Here is a 26943-nt window from a genome sequence, read left to right on the forward strand (position 1 = left end):
ACACGATTCAAAATTTCACAAAAAATAGTGTCCTATTTTGATTTTGAATACCAGGAATTTTATATCTCTGTGCCTCACCTTCTCCTTCTCCACCTTTGCATCCCCTACCCCCTCCATCCCCTGTGTACCCCAGGCACTGAAGGAGACCTTGAGTATTCAAAAGGTGACTCTCCTCCAACAAGATGCTATCCAGCTGTATCAGTGGGTCTGGGCCTGTGCATCATCTGCACGCACACCATCATGATTGCCTGCTGGGTTTGCTTCTTGATTGTCTATCAAATCCAGTTTCAGTGTTCACCCCTATTGAGATTTATGTCTCTTCCTGTTTGCTCAATATCTGACCTCTCCTGACTCTTTTATGCCAACACTGGGAGTAAAATGGAATAAAGCAGTAAAACAAAACAAATCAAATCATGAACACAAACATGAAAGCATTCCCTGAGCTTCCACAGTCAGGGAGTTGGTTAATATGAGAATGCAGCCTCATGCCCAGAAGAGGAATCAGTTCTTTGTTAGGACATCACTTGGGAAATGATTTTCCTTTACGGAAGAGTAGCAGATGTCTGCACCCTCACTGTGTCCACAATGTTGAAGCAGTAGAGCACCCAGCTCAGAGTGAGCCTTCCTTGCCATTGGTGACATAGAATAGTGGTATATCTTTTTGTAGAGAAGAGTGGAGGCTGCAAAACCCCACAGAAAGTGGATGATAAATGTTTGAACTTGAAACAAGCACTAAAGCTGAGAACTATTGGAAAATAATCTCAAAGCTCTAATGAGGACAACTTCCTTAAAAAGCAGAATTTGGGGGAGAAAAATAATATGGAAAGAAGCAAAGATTTTTGGTCTTGTGTAGAAGAACTGTCATCCATAAGGGTACAGAAAACAACTGTTTTTTTCTGAGCTCTAATGGAAAAATGTTCTCACGATTTATTTAGACAAGGGGGTATATAGAGGAAATTGATACCAGATTTCACTGTGCATTGTGTATTGATACTGAATACTTGGCAGCGCTCCCATGCTGTCTCCAGTCTCAACTCAGACTCCCTTTCTTTTACCCTGACAGGTATAGTAACGGTGTCAGATGATGCAGCTGAAGACAGGGCATGTACATGTACAAGTTTCTAAGAAGGAAAAACAAGATCTATACTGCTATAAAAAGCTTGTCTGTGCCTGCAACAAAATTGCTAAGGGTTAAGAACCAAGGATCATTTCTGATTTCTCCCAACAAGGCTGCTGGCAGCTGTAGCTCAATGACAAACCTTAACTATAATTGTGTTCATCTCCACTTGATGAATGAAGAGCCATTTTGAGTCTAACCCATCCAACTTTCAAGGTTGATGCTTCTTTATGAGCCATGGCTGGATCATATCACCTTTGATTCAAAACTCTTCAGAAGCCCCTGTTAACTCTACCTGGCTGTCAAGGTCATGCTAACCAGGCCCACTATAAACCTCAAAGTCCTCCTCCTGTCCTCTTCCTCTGTCTAGCTACCTCCCACTTCAACTAACCTGAATGAGAATATCCATGGGTTCCTGTGCTTATTTATTATTATTATTATTATTATTATTATTTGCTTTCAGGTATTTCTCTAGCCGGGGTTATGACTCACCCTCCTCTTGCCTGCATTTTCAAATTCCATCTAACCAGCATGGCCCAGGTCAAAAGCCTCATAAAACTATAGGCAGAAAATATCTGCTGCTTCTCTAAAATTTTTATGTGTGTTTTTCATTTGAGGCCTATGACTAATTTCCTATATCTTTAGTCATTTGTACACTGGTATAATTTATTCTGAAAACTCATAAACTTCATAAAGGCAGAGGTTCTAAAGACTGGCACAAAGTGTGGAAACTAGCAAGTACACAATAAAAGGTCGTGGAATAAAAAAATGCATAAATCACTCTTGTTCTCTTTTACATTCATAGAGAGGTATGCAGAATCATTAGAGATAACTTCATCTATATATCTATATAACTGATACTATAATTTTAGATATAAATTCTTTCAACATTAAGGATTAAAAAAGAAAAGCCCAGAAATATTGTCAATATGGCATCGCCTTCAAGGCTCACACACTCATGGAGGAAAGCATGTTCACTAGAGCAGTTACCCAAAGATGACATAGTTGGAAGTAGGGTTGTGATACTACATGTTGATATATTATGTAGTTTCTATAGTGATAAATGAACTATATTTGTATTCTTTCCTTAGGAGTCTCTAACATAATGTTTTAAAATATATGTTCCTCATAATGTTAGTATTTTGATACATCTGTGAAGAAATGTTATTGAGCTCAACTAGGTTTGAGAAACTGCAAATTATGTCACCCACTTGGAAACTCATAATCTATAGTGATATATTAAAAAGTTTGCAGAAATTGGAATCTTTAAAAAGAATGCTTAATCTTCATTAACCTATTTCCCAACCATTATTATCCTTGGAATAGTCTTTTTCAGATAACAGCTCTCTGTATCTCTCTCTTTTTTAAAAAAGATTTTATTTATTTATTCATGAGAGATACACAGAGAGACTGACAGAGACACAAGCAGAGGGAGAAGCAGGCTCCACGCAGGGAGCCCAATATGGGACTCCATCCCGGGACTCCAGAATCACGCCCTGAGCCAAAGTCAGAGGCTCAACTGCTGAGCCACCCAGGCATCCCCAGCTATTTGTATCTCAAAACAAAAGGGTCTACTATGGAAAATATTTTAGAAACTACTGATCTAAGGTATTACTTGGGAACAAAACCCAAATTATTTGTTTTAACTCTTCTCTTAGGGTAAGATATTTATAATGCTTTCCTTTTTAGCCTGTAAGTGATCAAGTGACCTGCAATGACAAGTGCCAGAGTAGAGATGAGGGGTGGGCCTATATTTCTACAAACAGTGTATACCTGTGTGCACAGAATACAGGTAGTGCAGGATGGTGGTTTAAAACTTCCCACCACACTCTAGCTGCTGGTGAAAGTGGAAGGGGAGTCAGAAAGTGCATTTGTTAGACCTCAAAGCCATTTCTGCTGTAATGTTCTTCCTTCCCTGATTGTATTTGCTCTGTACTTCAAATCTCTCTTATAAAGCTGCTCTGGATCATGTGTACAACACTTATTTTTGTTATCATGATTTATAACTTTATTTTAAATCCTCCAACCACACTTATAATTAATTACGTAATTCCATTTCCATAACGTTATATAACATGCTTTCCTATCCCACCCCACATCCTGTGAAACTATATTAAAGCAATAAAATAATTATGGCTGGAATTCATTGGCATCCTAGTTAGAACATTTAGTTCCAACTATTGCAGAATAACAAAGTGTATGATCAAACTTACAAGAATAAATCTAGTGCTTTAAATTTATTTGTACTCGTTTGGAATGGTGCCACGTAATTAGGATATAATCAAGTATGCAATAAAAGTTTGCTGAATAAATGAATGCATAAGTCACTCTTGTTCTCATTTTTGCTTACACAGAGGATCATTAGGGATGACTATCTAAATATCTATAGTTACCTATATATGTATCCATGGCTCTCTCTATAAGCTTATGAACTGAATAACATGTAATTACAAAATGTGATTGTGATAAAATTATTATCTAACATGAAAAAATGGAATGTTCTGAAGATAACTTAAATCCTGGAAATGCTTCACTGATAAAGCCATCTTTCTATGCAGTCTTCTCAAATATCATAGTGTAAAAGACAGTAAGTATAACGTAAGAGCTGGAATAATATAATGCTGGGTGTCAATATTTAGAGAAAGTAGAGAAAAAAGGCTCGGCCTGAGACAGTGTCCAAAGGGCTTTATGCAGGAAAAGTCAACTGTCAAGTGGAAAAGAGTGTGGCACTTTTGCAGGAAGGTGACCAAAGACAGAGAAGGCCTGTCTTTACCACAGCATGATGTATGTTTCAGAAAAAGAAGGCTGAGTCATGCCAGGAATCAATAAAAAAAAAAAAAGGTAAAAGTTTCTCAGAATTCTGTGAAAAGAGGATAAATATTCAGACTCATTTGGATCTTTGAGTTTGGAATCACTGCCAACATGAGAGAGTTAAATGGAGATTATATTTCTCAAGTGACTCTCTAGTGATTGGTCAGCCCCTCCTTCCAGTAGAGGAAGGTATTAATTAGGCAAACACATGGCTGCTTCTCAGAGTAGCTATTGGTTTAATAGCTACTCAGCCTACTGGCTTAATGGCTCAATTAAAAAAAAAAAGCAACATCCTCTTTTTATAACATTTTTTCATGGGTAGGGCTTATTTACAATGAAGAATTCAGGATACTGACATTTGGGGAAATGGGACAGATGTCACAAGGAATGAAGCTAATGAGAGAATATGTAAAAGTTCCATTTTAAAAGAAAAAGAAAATGAGAGTATAAAATTGAGAAAGGGTAATTCTACATGGAGTTTTTAACTAGTAATTTAATGCTACCTCCAACTAAGCCACATGAAAATGGAAAGATCTAATATGGAGAATGTGATAACATGAAGAATAATGGGAATTATCCAAATTACTTTCCAAACCCCCTCTCATTAATAATAATGATTTTTAGGCCGAGAATATAAAATAGAAAACCATTAGTCATTGTACTGTGATAGCAAAGTGGAAGCTGTGGGGTTATGTTCTCCCCATTAAATACCTCCCAGAAGGGCCAAAGCTGATATTTGGAATTCTGTTATTATTTTCCAAAGGTGTCATAAACCAACCTTACTGAAGAATCTACAGGGGATTTAGATAAACATTTAAGGATTAGGAACAGGCTTCTTCTAAATTTTTTTTCAATGTTCTGAATCTTTGCGACTACATTGTTGATATATTTTACCTTCTTTTCAGTTACTAGAATAAACATTAGCACTTTTGAGTTGTTGACTACCCTCAAAGCACTTTACATTGTATGACTCAATATATTCGACAGAATTAGACCATGTCTCTTCCAATTTCCCTCTAAACAAAGAAAACTTGTTTTCCAGATAGGTGGTGGATTTCACCAACTTCACCAACTTCAAAGAAGTTGGAACAGGTTTTGGTAGAGGTCTGCTATTATAAGTCACTCAGGTTTTCCAAACTGGGAAAGTACAGCTACATGCATTCAATACCCCTAAAACTAAAATCAAGGTATATATTTCAAAAATGTGAAGTTGATGAATGTTTGAAACGGAAGCCACCTTATTCCCAGGACCTCTGTAGTGTTAGGACAAGAAACTACAGTTGGTTAAGTGTTTGCCTCCCACATCTCCTGATGTGATCCCAGTTCACTTATACCTGGAACATCATTACTGTGCATTGCTCATGAAATAGTGTTCAAAGGGATAACAGTGACATATACAAAAACACATATTGAAAGAGAGAGTAAACCAAACTGGTGGTAAAAACATGACCTTCCTCCATAAGGTCAAATAGTTTTATTTTGATTAAACACTACAATACAGTATATATCCATTAAAAAAGAAAACTCTATAGTGTATATAAATTATTCCTTCCATTCATCAATTCTTTTCTTTTCTATTACAGCTTTGGTACAATGTGATTTCAGTATATAATTTTTAAATACTTTTAGCATCACAAACTCAACACAAAGTACAAAACTAATAATCCAAATTAGGGATATTATAATCTACACAGTGGTATTCAGTGGTAGGAGAAAATCTTACCTTGATGAAATCATGTCACTAGCTAAGCTATAAAGGCATACCTAGCAGACATGACAAAAATATGCACCATTAACCAGCTAATGTGTGTATTAGTCTTTGTGGTTTTTTTGTTTGTTTTTTGTTTTTTTGTTTTTTTACAGAATACCAGCAGCAATCATTTGAGTGTTGAGTGAATACTTAAGTCCTCAGCCAGTTTCACACCTTGCTCTTCCCTTAAAGGCCATGAGTACTCAACAAATGTACCACAGCCAGAGCACTCAGAATTTGACCTGCCACCCAGTGTTGCTCATACTTGCACAGTTTGTCCTGCAGCTAGCCGACATCACAGGGACAGTGCTGGAAGGGCAGTGTGGACCAATCAGCCTAAGGTTGTTCTGAGGGGTCGGTGGTGTGACGTTACAGTAAACAGGCATTCCAGTGGCTGGGAGTGATCCTTGACCTGCCTGGTTAGGTAGTATAATTGGCTGTTGGTATGACTGCTGGGGCAGTCCTTGAGAACCCTGGGTCATTGGCACCTGTAGGAAGACATAAGAGACAGCCCTTCATAAAGAGGTTGTGTTTCCATGTCCAGTGAGCTACTGTGGTGTCAGGAAAAACACACAAGCATTTGGGTTAGACCTAACTGGTCACCTACCCCAGCACTATCTTTTATCTTTTATCGACTGTTTGACATTGGGCAACTCACTTACTCTCTCTGATTGCCTAGACCATTTGCACTTCTTCAAAGTGCCACTGAAAAGATTACAGGGATAATGTACAGTGCTGGGATAAGCCTAGGGATTGCTCAAAAGGTGTTAGTTCTGAGTTTCCTTCCTTCCTTTCTCATTACCCTCCCTCAGGGGACCCCAGTTTGGATCACCTGCCAGTGTTTTCTCTGTTTGGAATGAGACACTCCCATTCTTGTTTCATGCAAATAAAGTGGCCTGGAGCCATAGAGCAGAAGAGGGTTTGTCCCAGGCACCTACCCCACTTTCAACCTGCAGCCTTAGAGGACAATCTAAAACAGAGCTGTAGGTAAAAACTGATGCAATGTGAATAGGACTGTCAAGTAAGAGGCCCAAGGATAGGTTTTGTTTTGTTTTGTTTTGTTTAAGGGCCAGAAGTAGCTGGTGCAGCAAATTTAACAGTAAAAGCATGTCATTAACCCTTCACTTCTACTTCCAGTGTATGTTAGGATATAAATCACAAAAGGATGCATGACATTTTTTAAATACCCAGTATGGTTTAGTCTAGAAAATGAGGTTGGTAAAGCCCTACCCATGCCCTTTGAATGAATCTGAGATGCCATTCAAAAATCTCTTTTAACTTAAAATGGTGAAACTTTGGAGGCTGTGTGCAAAAATGACTACAAATTTGTCATGAGGCTTCTTTCAGAATAAGCAAAATTATGGTGGAATAGCCAAAGGTCTTCATGAATAAAACTTTAGAACACAGACTTTTCTTCCAAGAAGTTTGTATAGAATCACATTTAGCAGGACATTCAAAAGCCACAGTAGTTAGAGGAGCATACATGTCCCATTTTCTACTTCTAATCTTAACAGGGTGATGGGCATAGCACCCATCAACACACTAACCAAACAATGAGAAACATACCCACAGCCTCTACTTTGGCAAGTGCTACTTTATTAAACCACAATTTTCCAAGCTGCTGATGTGCACCTGATAAGAAGACATTGTTGGGTAGGAGACCATCACACTTTGCACCGGAGCTCCTGGTTGGTTGCTCATCACGCTCTGACTTTGAGGCTGCTGCTGTACTCCTATTAGGCCTTGGAACCCCTGCTGACCAGACAAGACTGGCTGGTAACCTGCAAAGAAAAACCACCTTTTGAATTGGTTGTGCCAGGAAGAACACAAGTTTCATAGGGTTTAAGAGCACTTGTTCACAAGGCACCCTTCAGACATTTCAGTCTCTCCATCGGCAATATGTTATTCAAATGCTTATTTCCTAAGAATGTGTGGTTTTTTTTTTTTTTTCTCGAAGAATGGACAAGAGTATGAAGCCAAAATAGTCACGGATACTTCATCGTTATGCAGAGTAGCCCAATGAGTATGTTATGACAATGGTAGATTTTTTTACAGCACAAACATGGTAATCTCTATTGGCATCTTTTGATAGCTATAAATTACACTTCTCACATTTGTTGCTTGCTTTGTTTCAATAATATTTGAAGTATTCACAAATTATCAAGTGTTTTTCTTCTAAAGGACTCATTCTCTTACTATCTCACCTTTCTACACAAACTCATTTCACCCAGAGATCAAACTGCCTAATAACTTTCTATTTTCCACCTTTTAGTGAATGATTCACTACCCTAGTTCAACGTCCACTGCCTTAAACAAAAGGCAGCAACAAGAGAAAAATATGATATCCTTTTGTTTTGTTCTTTTGTTCTTCTGTTCTTTTGTTCTCTAGCTCCCAGGAGAATATTCTGGTAAAACACTAAGTCACCATATACATATAACAGATAATATAGAATTCAGCACTTAAAAATTTTTATCCATTGCATCCTTCTGAGTGGGTCAGTTGTGTGGGTTTCTTTTTTATTTTTTTTAATGGATCATAATTTATTTGTAATTATTTTAATCCCCACCACAAGTGGTTTAAAATGCATTCTTAAAGGAAGTGAACTATTTGTATAAATTCTGGGAAGAAGGTTATAATTTAGGTGAAAATGATGTGGTGTTAGAAAAATCAAACAATTCACTTCATAAGGTCCTTCTAGAGCTCGTTATTAACCATACTGACTTCTTGAGAGAAAGTAGAACTGCTGTTTTAACACAATTCTCTGAGAGGAAAATTTTAAAATCCTAGATTTTGTAAAAGATATTATTTATTTGAGAGAGAGAGAGAGAGAGAGAGAGAGCATAAGAGGAGGAAGGAGCAGACAGAGAGGGAGAAGCAGACTCCCCACTGAGCAGGGAGCTCTACATGGGGCTCTATCCCAAGGTGCTGGGATCATGGCCTGAGCCAAAAGCAGAGGCTTAAAGGACTGACCCACCCAGGCACCCCTAAAATCCTAGATTTTTTTTTAACACAAACGGTAAACTATGTTTTACAATCAGATTTTAAAAATTGAAAAAAAGGATTAAAAATTCCTAATCAATATATTTATAAAGATTTGTATTTATTTATTTGAGAGAGGGAGAGAGCATGAGCAGGAGGGAGAGTGAATCTGAAGCAGACTGTGCTGAGCCACAGAGCCCAATTTGCTGCTCAATTTCACAGCCTTGAGATCATGACCTGAGCTGAAACCAAGAGTCGGACTTTTGACTGACTGAGCTACCCAGGTACTCCTCAATATGCATTCTTAATAAATATCCTGTGTTTTGGGCATGTGAGAGTGCATAATCTCTGCAGGGGAAAATATGTTGCTATTCTTTGGAATACATAAAATTACCTTATCTTAGAAATATTGTGGAAACAGTGGTTTGCAAATAGTCACTAAGTTAGGAGAATAGTTCAGTTCATCAAACTAGATAGAAATAAGGTGTAGTCAGTCTGGAACACCCAAGAGAGGAAGCCCGGGGAAAAACCACATGGGGGGGGGGGTGCTGACCTGTGCCTGCCACTGGGCGAGGCAAATGTAGAATTAGAAAATCATCCTCTGATCTTCCTTTCACACCCCATTGATTTGTGTTCACATTAGTCACCTTACTAATGACCTCATAGTGGTTTTAACTTATTGAGTCATTTTAAATTCTTGTAAGGACACCATCACATATTAAGAATATAATTAAGAGTAATGACCATGTACTTTGTGCCCATGGTACATAGTCAAATCCTTCTCTGGACATGCTCTGGAGGCCTATGTAAAGACTAAGAAGTGCAGCTCAGGGTGCTGCATACTTAGCAGGTTTACAGGTTATACAATAAGGAAAACCTACCAGACAGGGAGCTGGGATGAAGGCCATGTCATGGTCCTCACTATCTCCCAGAATGCCTTGCATGCAGAAGCACTTGGGAGAAATTTATTTTAACATGCAGACATATCTCTTTTTATTGAGCTTTCTTGAACATGCTTTGCAGATACTGTATTTTTTTATAAATTGAAGATTTGCAGCAACCCTGCTTTGAACAAGTCTATTAGTGCCATTTTTCCAACATTATTGCTCACTTCATGTCTCTGTGTCACATTCTGTAATTCTCACAGCATTTCAAATGTTCTCATTATTATGTTTCTTATGGTGATCTGTGATCAGTGTTTATAAGTTGTAGAAACTCAGATGATGGCTAGCATATTTTAGCAATATAGATATAGATATATTTTTTAAAGTAGGCTTCATGCTCAACATGGAGCCCAAATGGGCCTCAAGAGACTTGACCTGAGATTAAGAGTCAGATGCTCACTCAATTCAATCATCCAGACATCCCATCAATAGTATTTTTTAATTAAGGTACACACATTATATTTTTAGACATAATTCTGTGCTGTACTTAATAGACCGTAGTGTAAACATAACTTTTTTTAAAGATTTTATTTATTTATTCATGAGACACAGAGAGAGAGAGAGACGGGGGGGGGGGGCAGAGACATAAGCAGAGGGAGAAGCAGGCTCCATGCAGAGAGCCTGACATGGGACTCGATCCCCGGTCTTCAGGATCAGGCCCTGGGCTGAAGGCAGCGCTAAACCGCTGAGCCACCTGGGCTGCCCTAAGCATAACTTTTATATGCACTGGGAAGCCAAAAAATTCATTTGACTCGCTTTATTGTGATATTTACTTCATTACAGTGATCTGGAACTGAACCCACAGCATCTCCAAGGTATGCTTGTCATTGTTTTCTATTATATCCATTGTCTGGATCTTCCACTCTAATTCATGTATCTATTGGCCCTAAAAAATTCTCTTGCTATTGTGTTATTTTATTATGACATTATCCCTAGCCATATCAAATTAATGCTAGCAAGAACTGTTACACATGTAAGAAAGTAACTTGGTATGAATGTAGAAAATTCATCACCAACAGTCTTCCTTACCATTGAATTCCACAGCAAAGAATAGGCAATGCGTGAACACTGTTTATAGTCCATGTGATCATAAACGTAATAGAGCCTCTTTTCTGGTGGAAGATTCAAAGCACAGGTTGAAAAAGTGAGGGATGTCTTTTAAAATTCTGACTTACACCTGGTCACATGGTGAAAGCCCTGTTGGTGTCAATGGACTTTTTGCAGAACACGCATAACTAAGATGGGAACAAAAGGAGAGGAATCATGGAAGGGAGTGGGGGACAAGGAGAAGTGCAAGGGCCTTGCTTCTAAAGGTTATATATTTGCCTATTGAACCATTCTTCACAGAGTCATCTTCAAAATATTCAAAACTACATTGAGATAGCCTATGAGAGATTCATTTATTGCACCAGCTCAAACCAAATTGAGGCTAAAGGGAATGTCTTATGATAATAGAGCTGTTTAGACAGAAACAGAAATGTCTTGATAGGAAGAGAAAGTGCACGTCAAATAATATTCAAGAAGACAAAAGGCCTAAGGAGGCTGTGTGGCCTCATCACAGGGCAGGTGCAGACCTGAGGGTGTGGTGCATCTGTCGGAGAGCACTGATGCAGTGCACTGCAGTGGCTCCCTTCCCGGCCGCCTCTGCCTCAGGATTTGTGAATATAAATACTCAGGAATGCAGAGCCACGACTTACCAGCTCAGTGCGGGGTTCCTGTAGTAAACACACTTAGGGCACATGAAGATTTCTGTGGGGTGTAAATGATGCTCTACAATTTCAAAACGAAAACTTAAGTGTAAAGAAAGCCCAATTAATATTCATGAATCCCATTCATGTCTCAATTCACTCCTCAGGCAAGAAATTTACACCTGGAATGGTTTAATTGGAGGTGCCCATTTCTTTAAATTACAGCAGGTAGCAGAAAGGTCCTTAAGACAGGAGGCTTTTTGGAATGTGAAGCTGAGCCCTGGTCCAGAAATAGACAAATAGAAATGTGAGAGCAGTGACCTAAGAATGAACTAACACTGTCTGCCCAGGACGCAGCCTACCGGACGGCAGCGATGACAGAGCTAGTGGCAACCTGCTTATCTCGTCTATTCAAACGAGAAATGTGTTCCAGTTTGTCAATTCTGAGCTGTGAAATGATCAGTTTTTCATATTTATTGAGGATTAGCAAGATATAATGCATCTTACAAAACAGAAACAGCAACAGTATCTGCCCTGTAGGCTTGCTATGGAAATCATAAAGACATTAGCTATTTTTATTTCTTTTTCAGTGAAGATTAATTCAATTTTAAAGTCACATGCATTATTTGTTTTCTGAAGGTAAAAAGGTTAGGAATGGACAAATGTCTCTTGCAAATAAAAGAATGCACTCTTTTAAGATTGAGGGGTTATAAAATTTAAAGTGTCTGGATTTTACCAATCTGAAAATTTAATAGTATTTCTACTAAAATACAACAGTTATTGAAGACTTTGTAACTTGAGGATTATTCATCAATATTCTGTCAAGGAAACATTTCTCTGGATGTACCGCAATTATGAAAAATCAGAATGTACATTGATTAGGGATTATAAATTGGCATGATTGCGACTGACCTTATTTTAACCAGTATTTGAATATTTTGTTACAGATACAACATTGTGAAATGAATGTAATGACAAAGTAGCAAACTGCATTTTCAGGTTTTTGTTGCCTCAGCTGCTGTTGGTTACAGAGGTGATGATGAAGAAATGAGTAGTTAAGAGAGTAAATATCTCTAGAACAAATTAATGAGAAGCCAGCCACTTCTTACTGACTTCTGCAACCCACCCGACTGGTGTAATTTACATGTTGCATTTATTAAATAAAATATTCTTAATGTGCTGGAATGTCTTTTCAAATATTAAAATTAATAATTTTTAATACAAAAATTGCTTATCTTGGATAAACGAAGATACAAACATTTCTCTAAGTTCCTAGGGAACATGCTAGCTGTGTATGAATCCAAATTCTGCTCTTTGTACATAGTTTTGAGATGGAATTTCAGTAACTCGGCTGTGGCATGGCTGGTGAAGAATCAGAAGAAAAATGCTTATTCAGAACTGGCCTCTCCCTTTGCTGAATTTTTACATTTTGTGTATTTGGACCATTTTCCAGTATCTTCCCAGCTCTGTTTCTTGGTTTCCTATCAATTCCTTTACACTTTCCATTTGGAAATGGAAATGAAGATTTTCCATTATAAACTAGCTAACTAGTTAGATTTGTTGATAACTTAGTCTAATCCAAACAGTGAATTAAATGCTTTTACCTCTTACCATGATAACCTGGGACATAGTCACTATTCTTAAACTCCTTTTACAAAAGAGAAATCTGACTTAGGGGTAGTGTTTTGTCAAGGTCACACAATTACTAGGAGGGAAAGCCTGAATTTTAGTAGTGGTTTTCTGACATCAGCATCCTTGCCTATACTTGCTAAACTGTGATATAAACTGTGATACTCTTTATTATACATTCTTCTGATTCTCATACCCTAACACTTCCTTCAGTGTGGCAGGTATTCAATGGTCATTTATTGAATTAATTGTTTCTCAATAATTGACAAAATTAAAAGAAAAGACTTTTGATCTACAGTTTGTCAAGAAGATCTTATTAGTATCAAAGAAAAAAATCAAAGGCAGAGCATAACTGTCCTGTCAAAACCAACTCATACCACTCAATAACAATTTTAATATCTTTTCACTCAGATTAGGGGACACTAGATGGGCAGATGGTTTAGAGTAGGGTAGGGGTGAGCCATATAGACTCCAGTCCCGTCATTTACTTCATTCGTTTCTAATAAGCTGATACTATAGTTTTCAATTATTAGGACTATTTCAAATAATGGCTGTCTTTACAATCTTTGAAGACCTGTATATTTACTCTGGGCTGTTTCCTCAAAAATGATCTTAAAATATAAGGTAAAAGTAACTTGTGCCTACATTAAATACAAGATTAATCATTTGATTGTTTGAGGTAGCTGGTTGCCTCTAGGAAAGTCACTTGGCCTTTGTAAACAAACTAGCATTAATAATTTTGAGAGACAGAAATAAAGAGGAGAAAGGAGATACACAGAGACCCTGTAAAATGACCTAGGATGTCAGATGAAGGCCTGGAGAAATCAAGATCCCCCAGGCCACTTAGAGATGGCTGTACTGTTGGAGCTTATAGACTGCCATCATTATATTTTCTAGTTCTATGAATACTATGACTTTTGTACCAAGTTTTACTTGCTACTGGGACACTGTCACTACGATAGGGGGTCTTTTTCAGCTTCATCTACCTATAGCACCTTGATGTTACAGGTGGCCTTGGGTAGAGGGGATGGATAGGTAGCATGATATCTCTATGGTTTTCTGAAAGAGGAACCACTATCTTATGTGTTAGAGAGGTAGATCTGGGGTGATGCATGTCCCTTGCCTGTCACCCCACCCTCATCTAAAGTGGAATATCACTTCAACATCTTACCTTCAGGCCTCCCAGAACCAGAAGGTCTTCAGATATTAAGGCAGACACCTGATTCTGGCCTTTGCAGATGTTGGCCTGTTCTAGTACAATAGTCGGACAATAAATCCCAGGTGTCACAGTGTAGGCCAAGTGGGCTCAACTTTGACAAGCAAGGTGTTAACCTTTTGAAGCACTTGCCTCTATGCCATACTCCTAGTTTACATGACCTAAACCTATGTAAGACTTTTAAAATAGGAGAGCAGTATAGACTAGATTGGAAGACATTTTTTTTTATCTTTCAATATATCAACAAATTAAGATATAGGACAAGAATACCTAGTCTAGAAATCATAATCAGATACTCTAATGTTCTTATATATGAAGTGAAATGGCAGAAAATGGTCCCAAACCTTCAAAAAGAGCAGTGCAAGTAGTTGTGTGTTTTTTTCCCCTGTTAAAGCCCATCAGGACTTCTTTCATCTTTGTGTATATGTCTGCCTCCACCTTATTTGTTGACTGTTTCTGCACCCAGCCTCTTTTCCTTGCCATTTATTATTCTGTGGTATTAATTTCATAGGAACATGATGCAGAATGACCTGCAGGGAGTCTGCACGGGAACAGAGGAAATGCAGTACACGCCCGTGCAAAGACCAGTTCATCCTAATGAATTTGAGGAAGGCTGTCACAGGCTCTAAGTGGAACTATGCTTCATGAAGCAGTAGTTTTTCTTCACACTTGTTCTTTTGCTCATTAGCTTTCATAGTGCACAGAGCGTAATTCTTAAAAGCCTCTTTCCTGTCCCCCGAGAACATTCACACATGGGTCATTTTCTAATGGCAGGACACATCAGATGAACCAGCCTATTCCTGCCAGCTTGGGGGCCTCTTCACTGCAATTATACTATCCTGATCCATGTTATCGCAACTACAAAGCTCGTTTTCTTTCTCTCTCTCTCTCTCTCTCTCTTTTTTAAATCAGGGCAAACATGAGAGACATTGTTGAATGACTAGAGGAATGAATCATGCATGGACTTTCAATGAACGCCTCTGAGAGAAGCTGAGCTAAATCCCATTTTAAATGGAAGAGGCTGTCATATTATTGAAGTAATTCTCTGAACTTTCCCGGCCCAGAGTGCTATGCTGACAGCCAGAGAGCTTCAACAAGCCAGAGAGAGAAAAGCTGCATAAAAGACTCAAAAACGTTTTACTTTCCTAATAGGGCTGCTGCAAGGCTGCATGTCTTAGAAGATAAAGTGGCGTTCTTGCATCCCTGAACCTCTGCCAGAATTAACTGTGGGCATAACACAGCCAGCATGGGCAATAGCCAACCGCTGCTGAGGCAACTTGAGGACCTCTTTCCCTAGACTAGGCTTGGGGCAAAGTCAAGTTTGGAAATAGCTCTGATCACAGTCCGTATAATATCATCCCCCTTGGTAGATATCTTCGCTGATGAATTGCTGTTGATCAGCTGGCTCAAACAGGAAAATTGTGAGGTCAAGTGTCATGGGGTTAACATCACTGTGATCAAATGACCGTCACTGTCATAGGGCTACTGGGTATAACCTGGCCCTGGCCAACTATTTTGAAAATAAGTGCTGTGAACATAGATACAATATGTAGAAATCTGCCCATCACTGTAACTAGAAAAACTAGTTCCAGGCAACTAATGGTGAATCAAAAGTACACCCCTTTATAAAAGAAAGCATTATGCATTATTTTTCCCAAGTCATCAAACATAATTATCTTCTTTTCTTCAATTCCAGACTGGCAGGGTTCTTATCCAAACCTTATTCTAGTGGTACATTTAACAATAATATTGGTCTAGTGGCAATCTTCTGGGAAGCAATAGCACTGACCTAGGGCAGAGACCATGAAAGCATCTAGGAGTTTCAGTGGTATCACATGCTTGATGGACATGAACATGGATTAATTGACTATACCACCACCATTACCATGATGAATAACAGTCATCCACTGGAAAACTGATTCTATGAAAAACAAAGGTCCTTATTTGTAGTTCTTCCTGGTTTCCCTAGCATAAATATTCCCAACATGGCCTATTTCAAGCTACAAACACCTTAGGAACTAGCTGGAAAGATTCCTTGATTTTTTTCAACAGTTCTTCTGAGCCAGAATGAGATGGTTGGGCATAGTGGCATACTACTGACCTAAATTCATTGGCAAGCAATGAAATTTTTAGTTCAGTTCAGTTTCATTTTCTTATCCTTACTTTTCAAATCTTATTTACTATTTGCTCTTTGACATTTGGCATAAGAATGATTATAAGAGCCATTCACAGAGCTTAGGCAAGTGGTGGCAACCAGCTATGAATAGAAATTTGGATGGCCCTGGAATAGAAGCATGTCTCAGACTCTAGGATCACTGAGAGGCAGATTTACTTGTGGTGAGAGTGACGAAATGGGAAACATATGATAGGAGGCTTCTAGGAGATCATTTGAACCTAGTATTAGAAAATAGTAGGTAACTTCTAATGGGGTGGGATGAAGTGGGAATAATCAGGATAAACGAGGTAAAACATATGGAGTGATTTATGAAAAGCCCACAGATTTATGAAAATCCCACAGCCCAAATATGTTCAAGAATTTTAAGTATTTAGGGGTGGCAGCAGGTTAGAAGTGGGGAGAGGCAGTACAAGGGGAGAGAAAAGGAGTTGTCTTCAAATCCTAGGATCTTGAGCACTATCTATAAAACTGGAACTTAATGTTGAAAAATTTAGGGTGCCATGTAAGGCTAATAAGCTGAACAGTAAAATGATGGATGGCCCTTTCATGAATATTCTTCAGGAGTCACTTGGGGGTGACATTCCTAGAGGTAGGGAATCTCCTCCTGGGAGGCCATGGCAATCATCTAGGGCAGAGACAATGAAGACATGCATTGGATTGGTAGGGGTGGAGTGAATGGACACCTCAAAGACATACTTGGCCTGTGAACCATCAGACACTGGCATCTAGGAACTGCAGGGTGGAGTGATGGAAAGGAAAAACCCAAGAATCAATCTCAAGTCCTGGTCTGCTTAGGGGAGTTGACTATAGTGGCTTAGCAGTAAATATAAGAGGGACAAGTAAATGGAGAGGAGCAGGAAACACATGAATGAAAGAGGTGTAGAGTTCAGGCCATCAGACTGTTCTTAGGGGCACAGATTCAGAAGTCATCAGGACATAGTTGCTCTTGAAGACAATATATTTATGAGTGGGTACAGACTGGGAAGACAAACAAGATGGGGCCTTAAGGCATAATATTCAAATACTGATTTGAGAGAATGCAACACTTGAATAGAAGAGTGATGAGTGATGGGAAAATTAGAATAACCAGAAGGGAATGGTGTCATCAAAAAAGGGAGAGGAGTATTTCAAGAAAGAGAAATATGCTCATGACTAAAGCTGTAGAATTGCCAACAAAGAGAAGGAATGAGATCTTCAGTTCAAAAATATGCTGGTCATCTTGACACAAGCAAAGGCAGTGATGGGCAAAGCAGTCAAATAGGAAGGAAAAGGAAGAAAGGAGAATCCTTTGAGAAGGCTGACAGTGAGACCAAGTTGTGGGCAGAGAAAAGAGCAAAGAGCTACAAAGGGACATAGAGTGAACAGGATTCTGTGAGTTTGGTTTTACTGTTTTAATATGTGATGAATGTAAGGGTTTTTATCTTTTAGAAAATGAAATAAAGAGAAAAAGATTAACAATCTGGAAGAGAATAAGAAAATCTACGAGCTTGTCATGATTCATAGCACATTATGCATCAAGGGATGCACATAACCAAGAAGGCTGGGACCGGAGTGACAGGGAGTCTGTATTTTCTTTCCCACCCATCCCAGTTTCCCGTGTGACCTCCTTACAATTATATACCTCATTTGACCCAGTAGTAATATATCTCCGGTCTTTCCTCTCTGCTAAATTGGTTGAAGACACAAGACAGCTCAGAGAACTTAGGAGGAGACATGACAAGATACTGTGACGTTATTTTAAGAAGGCCTAACTTTGTTAAAGTTAGGCCTTCTTAAAATACTTAAAATAACCAAGATAACTTCTGACAAGAATCTGAAGGAAAGAGGCCCTTATTCACTTTATTTTTTTTTTCACTTTATGAATCTGATCAGTGTTTGATTCACATGGAATTACAGGAAGGAAGTCTTAATTAGAGGTGAATGAGAAGCCCATGTTATCACAAACTCTCCATTCAAAATCAATCCAAGGATCCACTGAGGTGATGACAAGCTCTACATTATCTACTGCAGTAGATAATCAAGTGTAATTTCCATCAACACAAAACTGAAACAGGCATGAGGAAGAGATTTTCTGTTACACATTGGACACATATTCTTTGAACATATGTGCAAAAATGCCAAGAGCTAATGTTTTCAAGATCTAGTTTTTCTGATTTTTCCTTAAAGTCTGAATAGATCAATCAGTTTTGAACTTCAGGATGCCAAAAGAGTTAAAAGTTCAATTTATTTACATTTAATTACAATCCAAGAGTGATTGACTGATTCTAGATTATGCACTGTATAGCTAAAATGAATCAAAACGAAATTCACCACGGAACTTGATATAAATGTATGCATTCTACCTACAGCTGTTTTCCAAGAACAATCTGGAGATAAACCTTTGTATTGGTCTGTTTATAGATAGAATTTGGGAAACATGATTTCTGATTCCTTTATGGTCCTAATACTCTTTATCAATATTCAACAGATGACCCCAAAATAAAGCCTCTGGTACCAGATGGGGACAATAAAGAGGCACGTTCTGTTCATTTACATAATCAATTGTGGTAATCCTTGATAACAGTATAAGAAATACCTTTAATCTCCCTATGTAGGAGACTGTTATTTAAAAGCATTGTTTTCATCTGAATTGATACAGCAATCAGAGATCTTCAGCCTTGTCCACACAAATACAAATGTGCTTATCTCTTCAGCTGACTGGAATTGCAGCCTATGGTCAACATTTAAATCTGATTTTACAATAATTAAAGTGAAAATGAAATTGCAGGACAAATGGTGTGTCCTGAAGATTCTTTCAATCATCCCTCTAGGGCAGGCTGTCTCCCCCATGACAGAGCAGTTTCATTTTTTTAGTGGCTTGCTCCAGGGCAGGAAGAGAAATGATTCAGATCATTCACTTGTTAATTTTTCCCTTCAACCTAAGGCATTCAGGGGTGATATTCACATTTCACATGGTTAAATGCTTTAAAGCACCCAAATGGAGTACGAGCATTTTAAAATAGTCACAACCTTTCTTGCTTGATGATCCCTTTCTGGCCTCAGAGGAACCCCCAACATGGCACAGGCCAGCGGTCCAAACCTTAGGCAGAGGGAGCCCTCTGGGCCAAATGACCACTGCTCTCTTCAGTGCAGTGAGATGATGCCAACACACTGGGTAAGGCAGAGCCGGCAAAGGCCTCAGGTTTTATCCTTGGCAGGACACCAGGCTACTCCCAGAAGTACCTCTGAGAAAGTACTGTACAAGGCCCATCCTTACCCAGCAAGGTTTGCAGGGTGGCATCTCAGAGCTTTGGGCACTCAATCCTGCCTCATCAACCTGCTTCCATTTCCAACTGCCTGCTCCATCCAGCTGGAGCTCTTCTCTGGGTCCGTGGTTCTCAGTGATAGCCTGTCTCTGAATAACTAAGAGGGCCATTTAAAACATGAATCACTGGTCCCCAGTTCAGTAGGTTTGGTAACAATAATTTGCATTTTTGACAAGTTCTCAAGTGATGCTAATACTGCTGGTCGGAGGGCCATACTTTGAGAAGCACTGCTGGGCCTTGGCTCTCAAAAAATACCTTTGCCTTGAATTCCTATTGTTTAACCCTTACAGAGTGGGTGATGGGATCAGGCAAATCACACTCTGTGGGAGGCCATCTCTTCTCTTTGACTTGTATCTATAAAATGGGGACAATCTTATTCTTAGTGGATGTTAGGATGGACTATGAGCCCTCTTGTGTGACACACCCCAGTAACTGAGCACCTGGCAATGACCAGCATGTGTGACCTCCTGCCTCCCTGATATTTTTTTTTCTTTTTAAAGATTGTTATGTATTTATTCATGAGAGACACACAGAGAGAGGCAGAGACACAGGCAGAGGGAGCTGCCCTGCCAGGAGCCTGATGTGGAACTTGATCCCGAGATCCCAGGATCATGACCTGAACCAAAGGCATATGTTCAGGTGTCCCACCTTCCCCTGCTCTTTGTACTTTCCATCTTGTATGGACTTGGATTATATTATATTACTTCTTTAGGTCCTGCTTCCCAGGGAGATTACAATCCTCAGGAAGAGAAAGTGTATTATGCATCTCCGCCTAGCCCACATTCAGGATTCTACATTCAGGATTTCAAGAGCACTTACTGACAGTACCAATGGAAAAACTACTGTTACTACAATCACTGCACAAGAATCCTGCAATGTGACATAATAGAAAATAAGCCAACAAACAAAAATTTGAAAGAAAAGAATGAAGAAGTGATATACTTAGAACAGAGAACCCAAAGTTCTGTCTGTGCATGAGGGGTGGCAGGAGACAAAGGATTTGTCTACTCCACAGAAGACTGAAAAGCTGACTAGATCTTAACTACTTTCTCTTATTCCCTTTGCCTCTGGACAAGTTCCTTCTAATGGCAAATCAAGAGGGCATAGCACTGTTTTCTAAATTCACCTCTTGCTGTTGAGATGGAGGCAGAAATAGGCCCAGAAAAGCAAAAGAGTGGGACATCTGGGTAGGAGCTGACAAAGGGGGTGGGGGAGAGAAGGACAAATGCATCTGAAACAGATTATGCTTGTCATTCTCAACTCTGTTAGCATTTGGTGAGGCATTTGGGAAACCAAAGGAGATGTAGCCTCAGGAGGTCACTGTGAGTTTGCTAACCAATGGTTATGTGCCTTGTGGCTATGCCTCAACCTTCCTTTGTCCTAAAAGAAAAGCAGACAAGAATCCTAGACCTCACTCTCATTCCCTGGTACAATTCAAACTGATTTTCCTTCTTTTTCTAATTCTTCTGTCGGCCCCCACGAAGCCTGCAGGCATTCAACTTACTGTGGACGTGGACCGTGGATCTGGACTTGCCTGATCCAACCAGCTTGAGGGGGTGAAGCTGAGGTTTATAGGTAAAGAAAGCACTTGCACAGGATCACAGATAGAATTTCTTATAAACTGGGAACTAAATCTCATTTTCTTATTAGTCATTGTAGGAGCATACCTCCTACAATACTTCCTCCAAACAGGGTAGCCTGCACTGCTTGGAATGTTTCTGTTTCCTAAATGTTCACACTAAAGATTTGTCTTGTGTCATATTGGAAATAATCCATGTGTGTTTCATAATTGAACGAGAATGCCACTTCCTTTCCACATATGTGAAAACTCTACTATTATGATATTATTACTAAGAGCTTGGAGAAAAACATCTTGTGTACCTGACCTGAAGCTCACAGAGCTTGTCTACAATAGCTACCAACACACTTTTCTAAGATAACACACAGTAGGGCCTTAGGGAGGAAAAAAATAAGAGTTTTGGAGACTCAGGGAACTTAAGAGTCACAAAAACCAGAATCGAACCCTCTTTTTTGAAACTCATCAGCCAGGGCACCTGGCTGGCTTAGTGGTTTAGCATTTGCCTTTGGCTCAGGTCATGATCCTTGGGTCCTGGGATCAAGTCCCACATCAGGCTTCCCGCAGGGAGCCTACTTCTCCCTCTGCCTGTCTCTGCCTCCCTCTCTGTGTCTCTCATGAAAAATAAATAAAATCTTGAAAGAAAAAAAAAGAAAGAAAGGAAGGAAGGAAGGAAGGAAGGAAGGAAGGAAGGAAGGAAGGAAGGAAGGAAGGAAGGAAGGAACTCATCAGTGCAATGGTATCCCAAAGTTTAGAAAGAAAGAAAGAGAAAGAAAGAAAGAAAGAAAGAAAGAAAGAAAGCAAGCAAGCAAGCTCATTAGCGCAATGGTACCCTAAAGTTTAGATACAGGTATTAGCAGTTATTTTCCAATAGGCAACATTCCCAGAGGTCACACTATGGATCAGTATAGACTACCCTTGCACTAACTCAATCTAGGAAAAGCAAGCATTCGCCCTACATCATCAAAGATGGTAGTAATACTTACTGATGTACCTATCTGTATTCACTGAGCTAATCATTTATAAGTGGGTACATTTATTATTCTCATTTTACAGAGGATGAAATGAAGCACAAGGAATTTTGAGTAGATTGGTTAGGGCCACGTAGCACTGAAGCAACAGACTGAAGCAGGGGCATATTCTACTGTTTTATCTACCTCAGGGGCCTGGCAGGCAACAGTATTCCACTCAAAGGATCAATCTGAAGGAACATTAATAAAGACAGCAGCACCCATGAATAGGCAAGTTAACAGAACAAGTGAGGGAAGAACCCAGAGCCTAACAACAGAGGGGGCACTGTTGTCACTCTTTGGCTTGAAAGTCTTAGGGGAGGAGCCAGTATCATCAGAAGCCTTAAGAGCTGGAGGTGTCCAGGGAGAATGGTGAAAATTAACAAGACAGGAAACCACAAATGGAGAGGATGTGGAGAAAGGGGAACCCTCTTACACTGTTGGTGGGAATGTGAACTAGTGCAGCCACTCTGGAAAACTGTGTGGAGGTTCCTCAAAGAGTTAAAAATAGACCTGCCCTACGACCCAGCAATTGCACTGTTGGGGATTTACCCCAAAGATACAGATGCAGTGAAATGCCGGGACACCTGCACCCCGATGTTCTAGCCCAATGGCCACAATAGCCAAACTGTGGAAGGAGCCTCGGTGTCCATCGAAAGATGATGGATAAAGAAGATGTGGTCTATGTATACAATGGAATATTCCTCAGCCATTAGAAATGACAAATACCCACCATTTACTTCAACATGGATGGACCTGGAGGGTATTATGCTGAGCGAAGTAAGTCAATCGGAGAAGGACAAACATTATATGGTCGCATTCATTTGGGGAATATAAAAATTAGTGAAAGGGAATAAACAGAAAGGAGAGAAAATGAGTGAAAATATCAGTGAGGGTGACAAAACATGAGAGACACCTAACGGAAATGAACAAGGGGTAGTGGAAGGGGAGGTGGGCGGGGGGTTGAGGTGACTGGGTGATGGGCACTGAGGGGGGCATTTGGTGGGATGAGCACTGGATGTTATGCTATATGTTGGCAAATTGTACTCCAATAATAATAAAAAAAAAAGAGCTGGAGTTGTCTTACTGAGAACCAACTGTGTCCCTCATCCCGCATCCTGCCTCCTGCATTCCGTGGCAGGCAGGGAGCCACTGAGCGTTCCTGCCGCTGATGCCTTTTATTATGGAATCCACCTGGAAGCCCAAGGGCAAAATAACCTGGGAGATCCAGTCTGTGGAGTCAGAATAGATAGAAAGAAAACAGCTATAGGATGGGGGGAGAGCCCAACAGAAAATAAGCCCACACCCCTGTACCTCAAAGACTACAAGGAGTACACTCCTAGGTCATGCACCAATTCCCAAACTACCATACTGACCTGCTCAAATAAAGATTCCAAAGAGAGTGGATAATGATTTTAGCAGTCTTGTCTTGTGGTTTCATAGATCTCTTTTTTCCTTTCAGAAATTATCCTTTCTAACACCTGATAATATGTCAGACTGTGCACTTAGCATGACTGCTTTGGCAATTAAGTAAATGTTAACTCTCAAAGTTATATATCATTAGATATTAGAGCAGACTATTTGACTCTTTACTCTGATTCTTGCCTTTCCATTTTGAGGAAATGGCAATGTTTGTAGGGAATTGATAATAACTTAGGAAGTACTATTAAGTAATGTTACTGTTTAAATATCTGTAGGGCAAAGGAAAAGAAAAAGTTAAATTATGTTTCAACTCAAGCAGTACTACTCATTTTGTTGAACCTGACATTTTCCTTCACTGGCAGCAGAACCCAATGGCTAGATCAAATGGATAACAATGGGCAGAAAATATTTCAGGGGAAATTGAGAAAGGAAAAAGGAGGATCTAGTTTATTTCTACAATGCCCCTAACTGACCCGTGCATTCCCAAAGCATATTTGGTTTAGAAAAAGCTCTGCTATAAATTGGTCTCCAATTTAGTACATGTAGCCATATTTTTGTTCAAACATTTAAAGCAACTATTGGTAAGGTGAAATGATTTGAAGGAATACTTAAATGAGACTTTAAGTAAGGCTTCTGGTGTTAAATCTAAGGAGTTTCTGTTCCCTAATGGAAAAATCACAGGCTCTGTCATCACAGACAAGGAGCAAAAGGCTACCTCTTCTATCCACTGGCTCTGTGAGTAGGGAAAGTTACCTAATATCATCGAGCTTTGTTTCTTGTTTCGCTTGCTTATTAACTGGGAGCTAATAATTCCCAATTTCCTAGCGCTTTTGTGAAAGTCGAGTAGTAATGAAAGTAATGTGACTAGCATGTTCTTCAGTGCATGGCATTTACTACATGGTGGTTGACATGTGTTTCCACCAAATGATGCTATGTAAATAAACGTATTCTCACTCCCTCCAAAATTATATCTTAAATGAAGAACAAACTGGGTGTTGATAGACCAGGACAGATTCCACCTGCCAAAAACCCGAAACAAAATAAAAGTACCTGGTACTGCTCCTTCTAGCTGACAGTATGGAGCCTTTGGTACCCCAAATCTCCTTATCAGCCAAAGCCCTGTCATTCAGTCCAGTTTACATGGACCTAACAATGAATAATGCAGTGATTATGCTTCTCTGCCCTTGGATATGGACGTGTCACCTCTAGTAGCAAACCAAACCAAACCAAACCAAACCAAACCAAACCAAACAAACAAACAAACAAAAAACCAGCAGAAGCAGTTCTGAATGTGAAGGTTGGCCAAATACCCAGTACAGCAGTGGATGGAAAAGGCAAGCTGGTCAAAGCTGGGGAGCAGATGTCCATGCGGGAATCATTTGGCAAGTCATCCAGGCACTGGTCGAACACCAATCTCTAGATTGTAGCTTTAGGGCAGCCAGGGTACTATGTATGCCCTTTCGTTCCAGGCTCTACTCCTGTGTTTGTTACCAAAGATTCAGCAGAACGTGAGGTCTCCTTTTGTTTCCGTGTAAGAAACAAACCAGTTCTCCTCTGCCTCTGGTCTCCTAATCAGAGCTATGCTTGCGGCTCCCAGAGGCTTCGTGTGCTCCCCTTGATCAGAGTACTCAGAGAAAGGAGTGCTCTCCTTCATCTAAAGCTATCTCAGAGCAAAAGGGTACTGAGTGCATCCTGGGCTCCGGCAGGCGCCTTTCAATCTTTTTCTGGTGACTTTAATAAGCCCATTTAACGGAGACTCTGTTATCACATCAAAGACAAGACATAAAGCAGTGGCCCCCTCATCTGCTTCCCCAGGCCAGCTGCTTTCACCAAAGGCCATCTCCTAACTTGTTCGACTATTACAGTGCTTCCCTACATCTAGAACCCCTGCGACGTTTGCAGAGGGACAGAGAATCTTCCACTTTCCAAATAGTTCTAAACTAATCATCTTGTACTGTTTTTTGTGCTAGATGATTAAGCAAGTGATTTTTGAGAAAAATTATCTTCTCAATTAATATATTGTTGATTATATTATAGTATTCTTTTAAATGCAATATTTAATAATATTCATAATATATATGGGATGATTTTACTTCCTCCCATTCAACAAGTGATACGAAGTTTCATTTGTTTTCTTTTTAACTATGTAAGGGGAAAAAAGTCATGATTTGTGAACATATACCTTTTGAAATTTTGGGCCTGGAAACCAACTGAATAAAAAATAAAATGAGCACTTTGGTTAAAGACATATTAAAGTACCAAGAAAGATTTGAAACATGAACTTTAACTTGATGTTTGGAAATGTTAAACTTTACGCATTAAAAATCAACAGGCTGGTTTTGAGGATTTTTGTGTTTTGTTTCTAATTGATAAGACACAAGGATTCACGCTGGTCACTGAAAGCACTTAGCTGCAAAAAGACACATGGTAGATCATAGGTAGCCTTTATTCCTTCTAAACAAGAGGCCAAATTGGATATAAATGTCATCATTTTCCTCTTTTAAACTTTGGAATGTATTTATTTTTTACTTTTCATCACTAGTTTTTATTTAATATATATTGTCTTAAAGGAGCACAAAATGAAGATTAAAATCTATAACTTTTTTTCTTTAAATCCTAGAGGCAAGTTTTGCAGTTATATGTAGGTGGCCCATATGCATCTATTAATGCCTGTTGCTCTAGTGCAATTATTAATAGCCTTCCTTTTCATTCTCAAACATGTAAGGGTTTAGATGATAAACGGTTCTGTTACTATATATGTGTGTGTGCATAGTAACTGTGCAATATATAAGTAGGTACATGTACACATGCACATCGATAAATACACACATATGTACTTTTACATAAAGATGCATGTGTGCTTTTGCATGTATATGCATATGTACATGTAAATAAACTTTGATGAAGATAGTGATGATTTTATTGCAATGAAGTTCGAGGAATACTACTTTGTGTGCTGCTCACAAATTCCATTACAACATTTGTTGTCCTTTTTCTTCCTGTCCTTAACCAATGGGCCATAATGCATACAAGTTAAACAATGTATAGCTTAGAATCAAAGCTATTTGAAACAGTTTGGCAGATAATTGGGTTCAGAATAGTGCCAAAGGCATGCGTGACTGAGTGAAGAAGGCCTGCTCATCTAATCTACTAATGGCCTCCCACCCAGAGCACATCTTCAGAGTTATTTTTCTCAGGGGCAGGGAGGGGCAGGAGGTGGTTATATTAACATGATGTATTATTCTTCCTTAAATTTGGCACATTTACTGGTTTCGACAGCAAGGTCTCCCAGAAGCCCTGAAAGCCCAGTTTGAGAATT

At 39.2% G+C, this 26943-nt stretch overlaps 1 protein-coding gene across 26 annotated transcripts in view; it reads right to left on the bottom strand.

Moving 5' to 3' along the window:
• Positions 1–5360: 5360 nt before the first annotated feature.
• The window catches only part of ARPP21 (cAMP regulated phosphoprotein 21), a 154838-nt gene continuing 133255 nt past the window's right edge, over positions 5361–26943 (bottom strand). For all 26 annotated transcript variants that reach the window (XM_072793456.1, XM_072793457.1, XM_072793459.1 and 23 more), the window contains 2 exons: positions 7311–7459; positions 5361–6166 (listed from right to left, as the gene is read on the bottom strand). In XM_072793456.1, coding sequence (XP_072649557.1) covers positions 5909–6166; positions 7311–7459 — 407 coding nt within the window. In that variant the 3' untranslated portion in view covers positions 5361–5908. The remainder of the gene's footprint in view (positions 6167–7310; positions 7460–26943) is intronic.

This window comes from Canis lupus, chromosome 22, assembly GCF_048164855.1.
Source record: "Canis lupus baileyi chromosome 22, mCanLup2.hap1, whole genome shotgun sequence".
Lineage (NCBI taxonomy): Eukaryota > Metazoa > Chordata > Mammalia > Carnivora > Canidae > Canis > Canis lupus.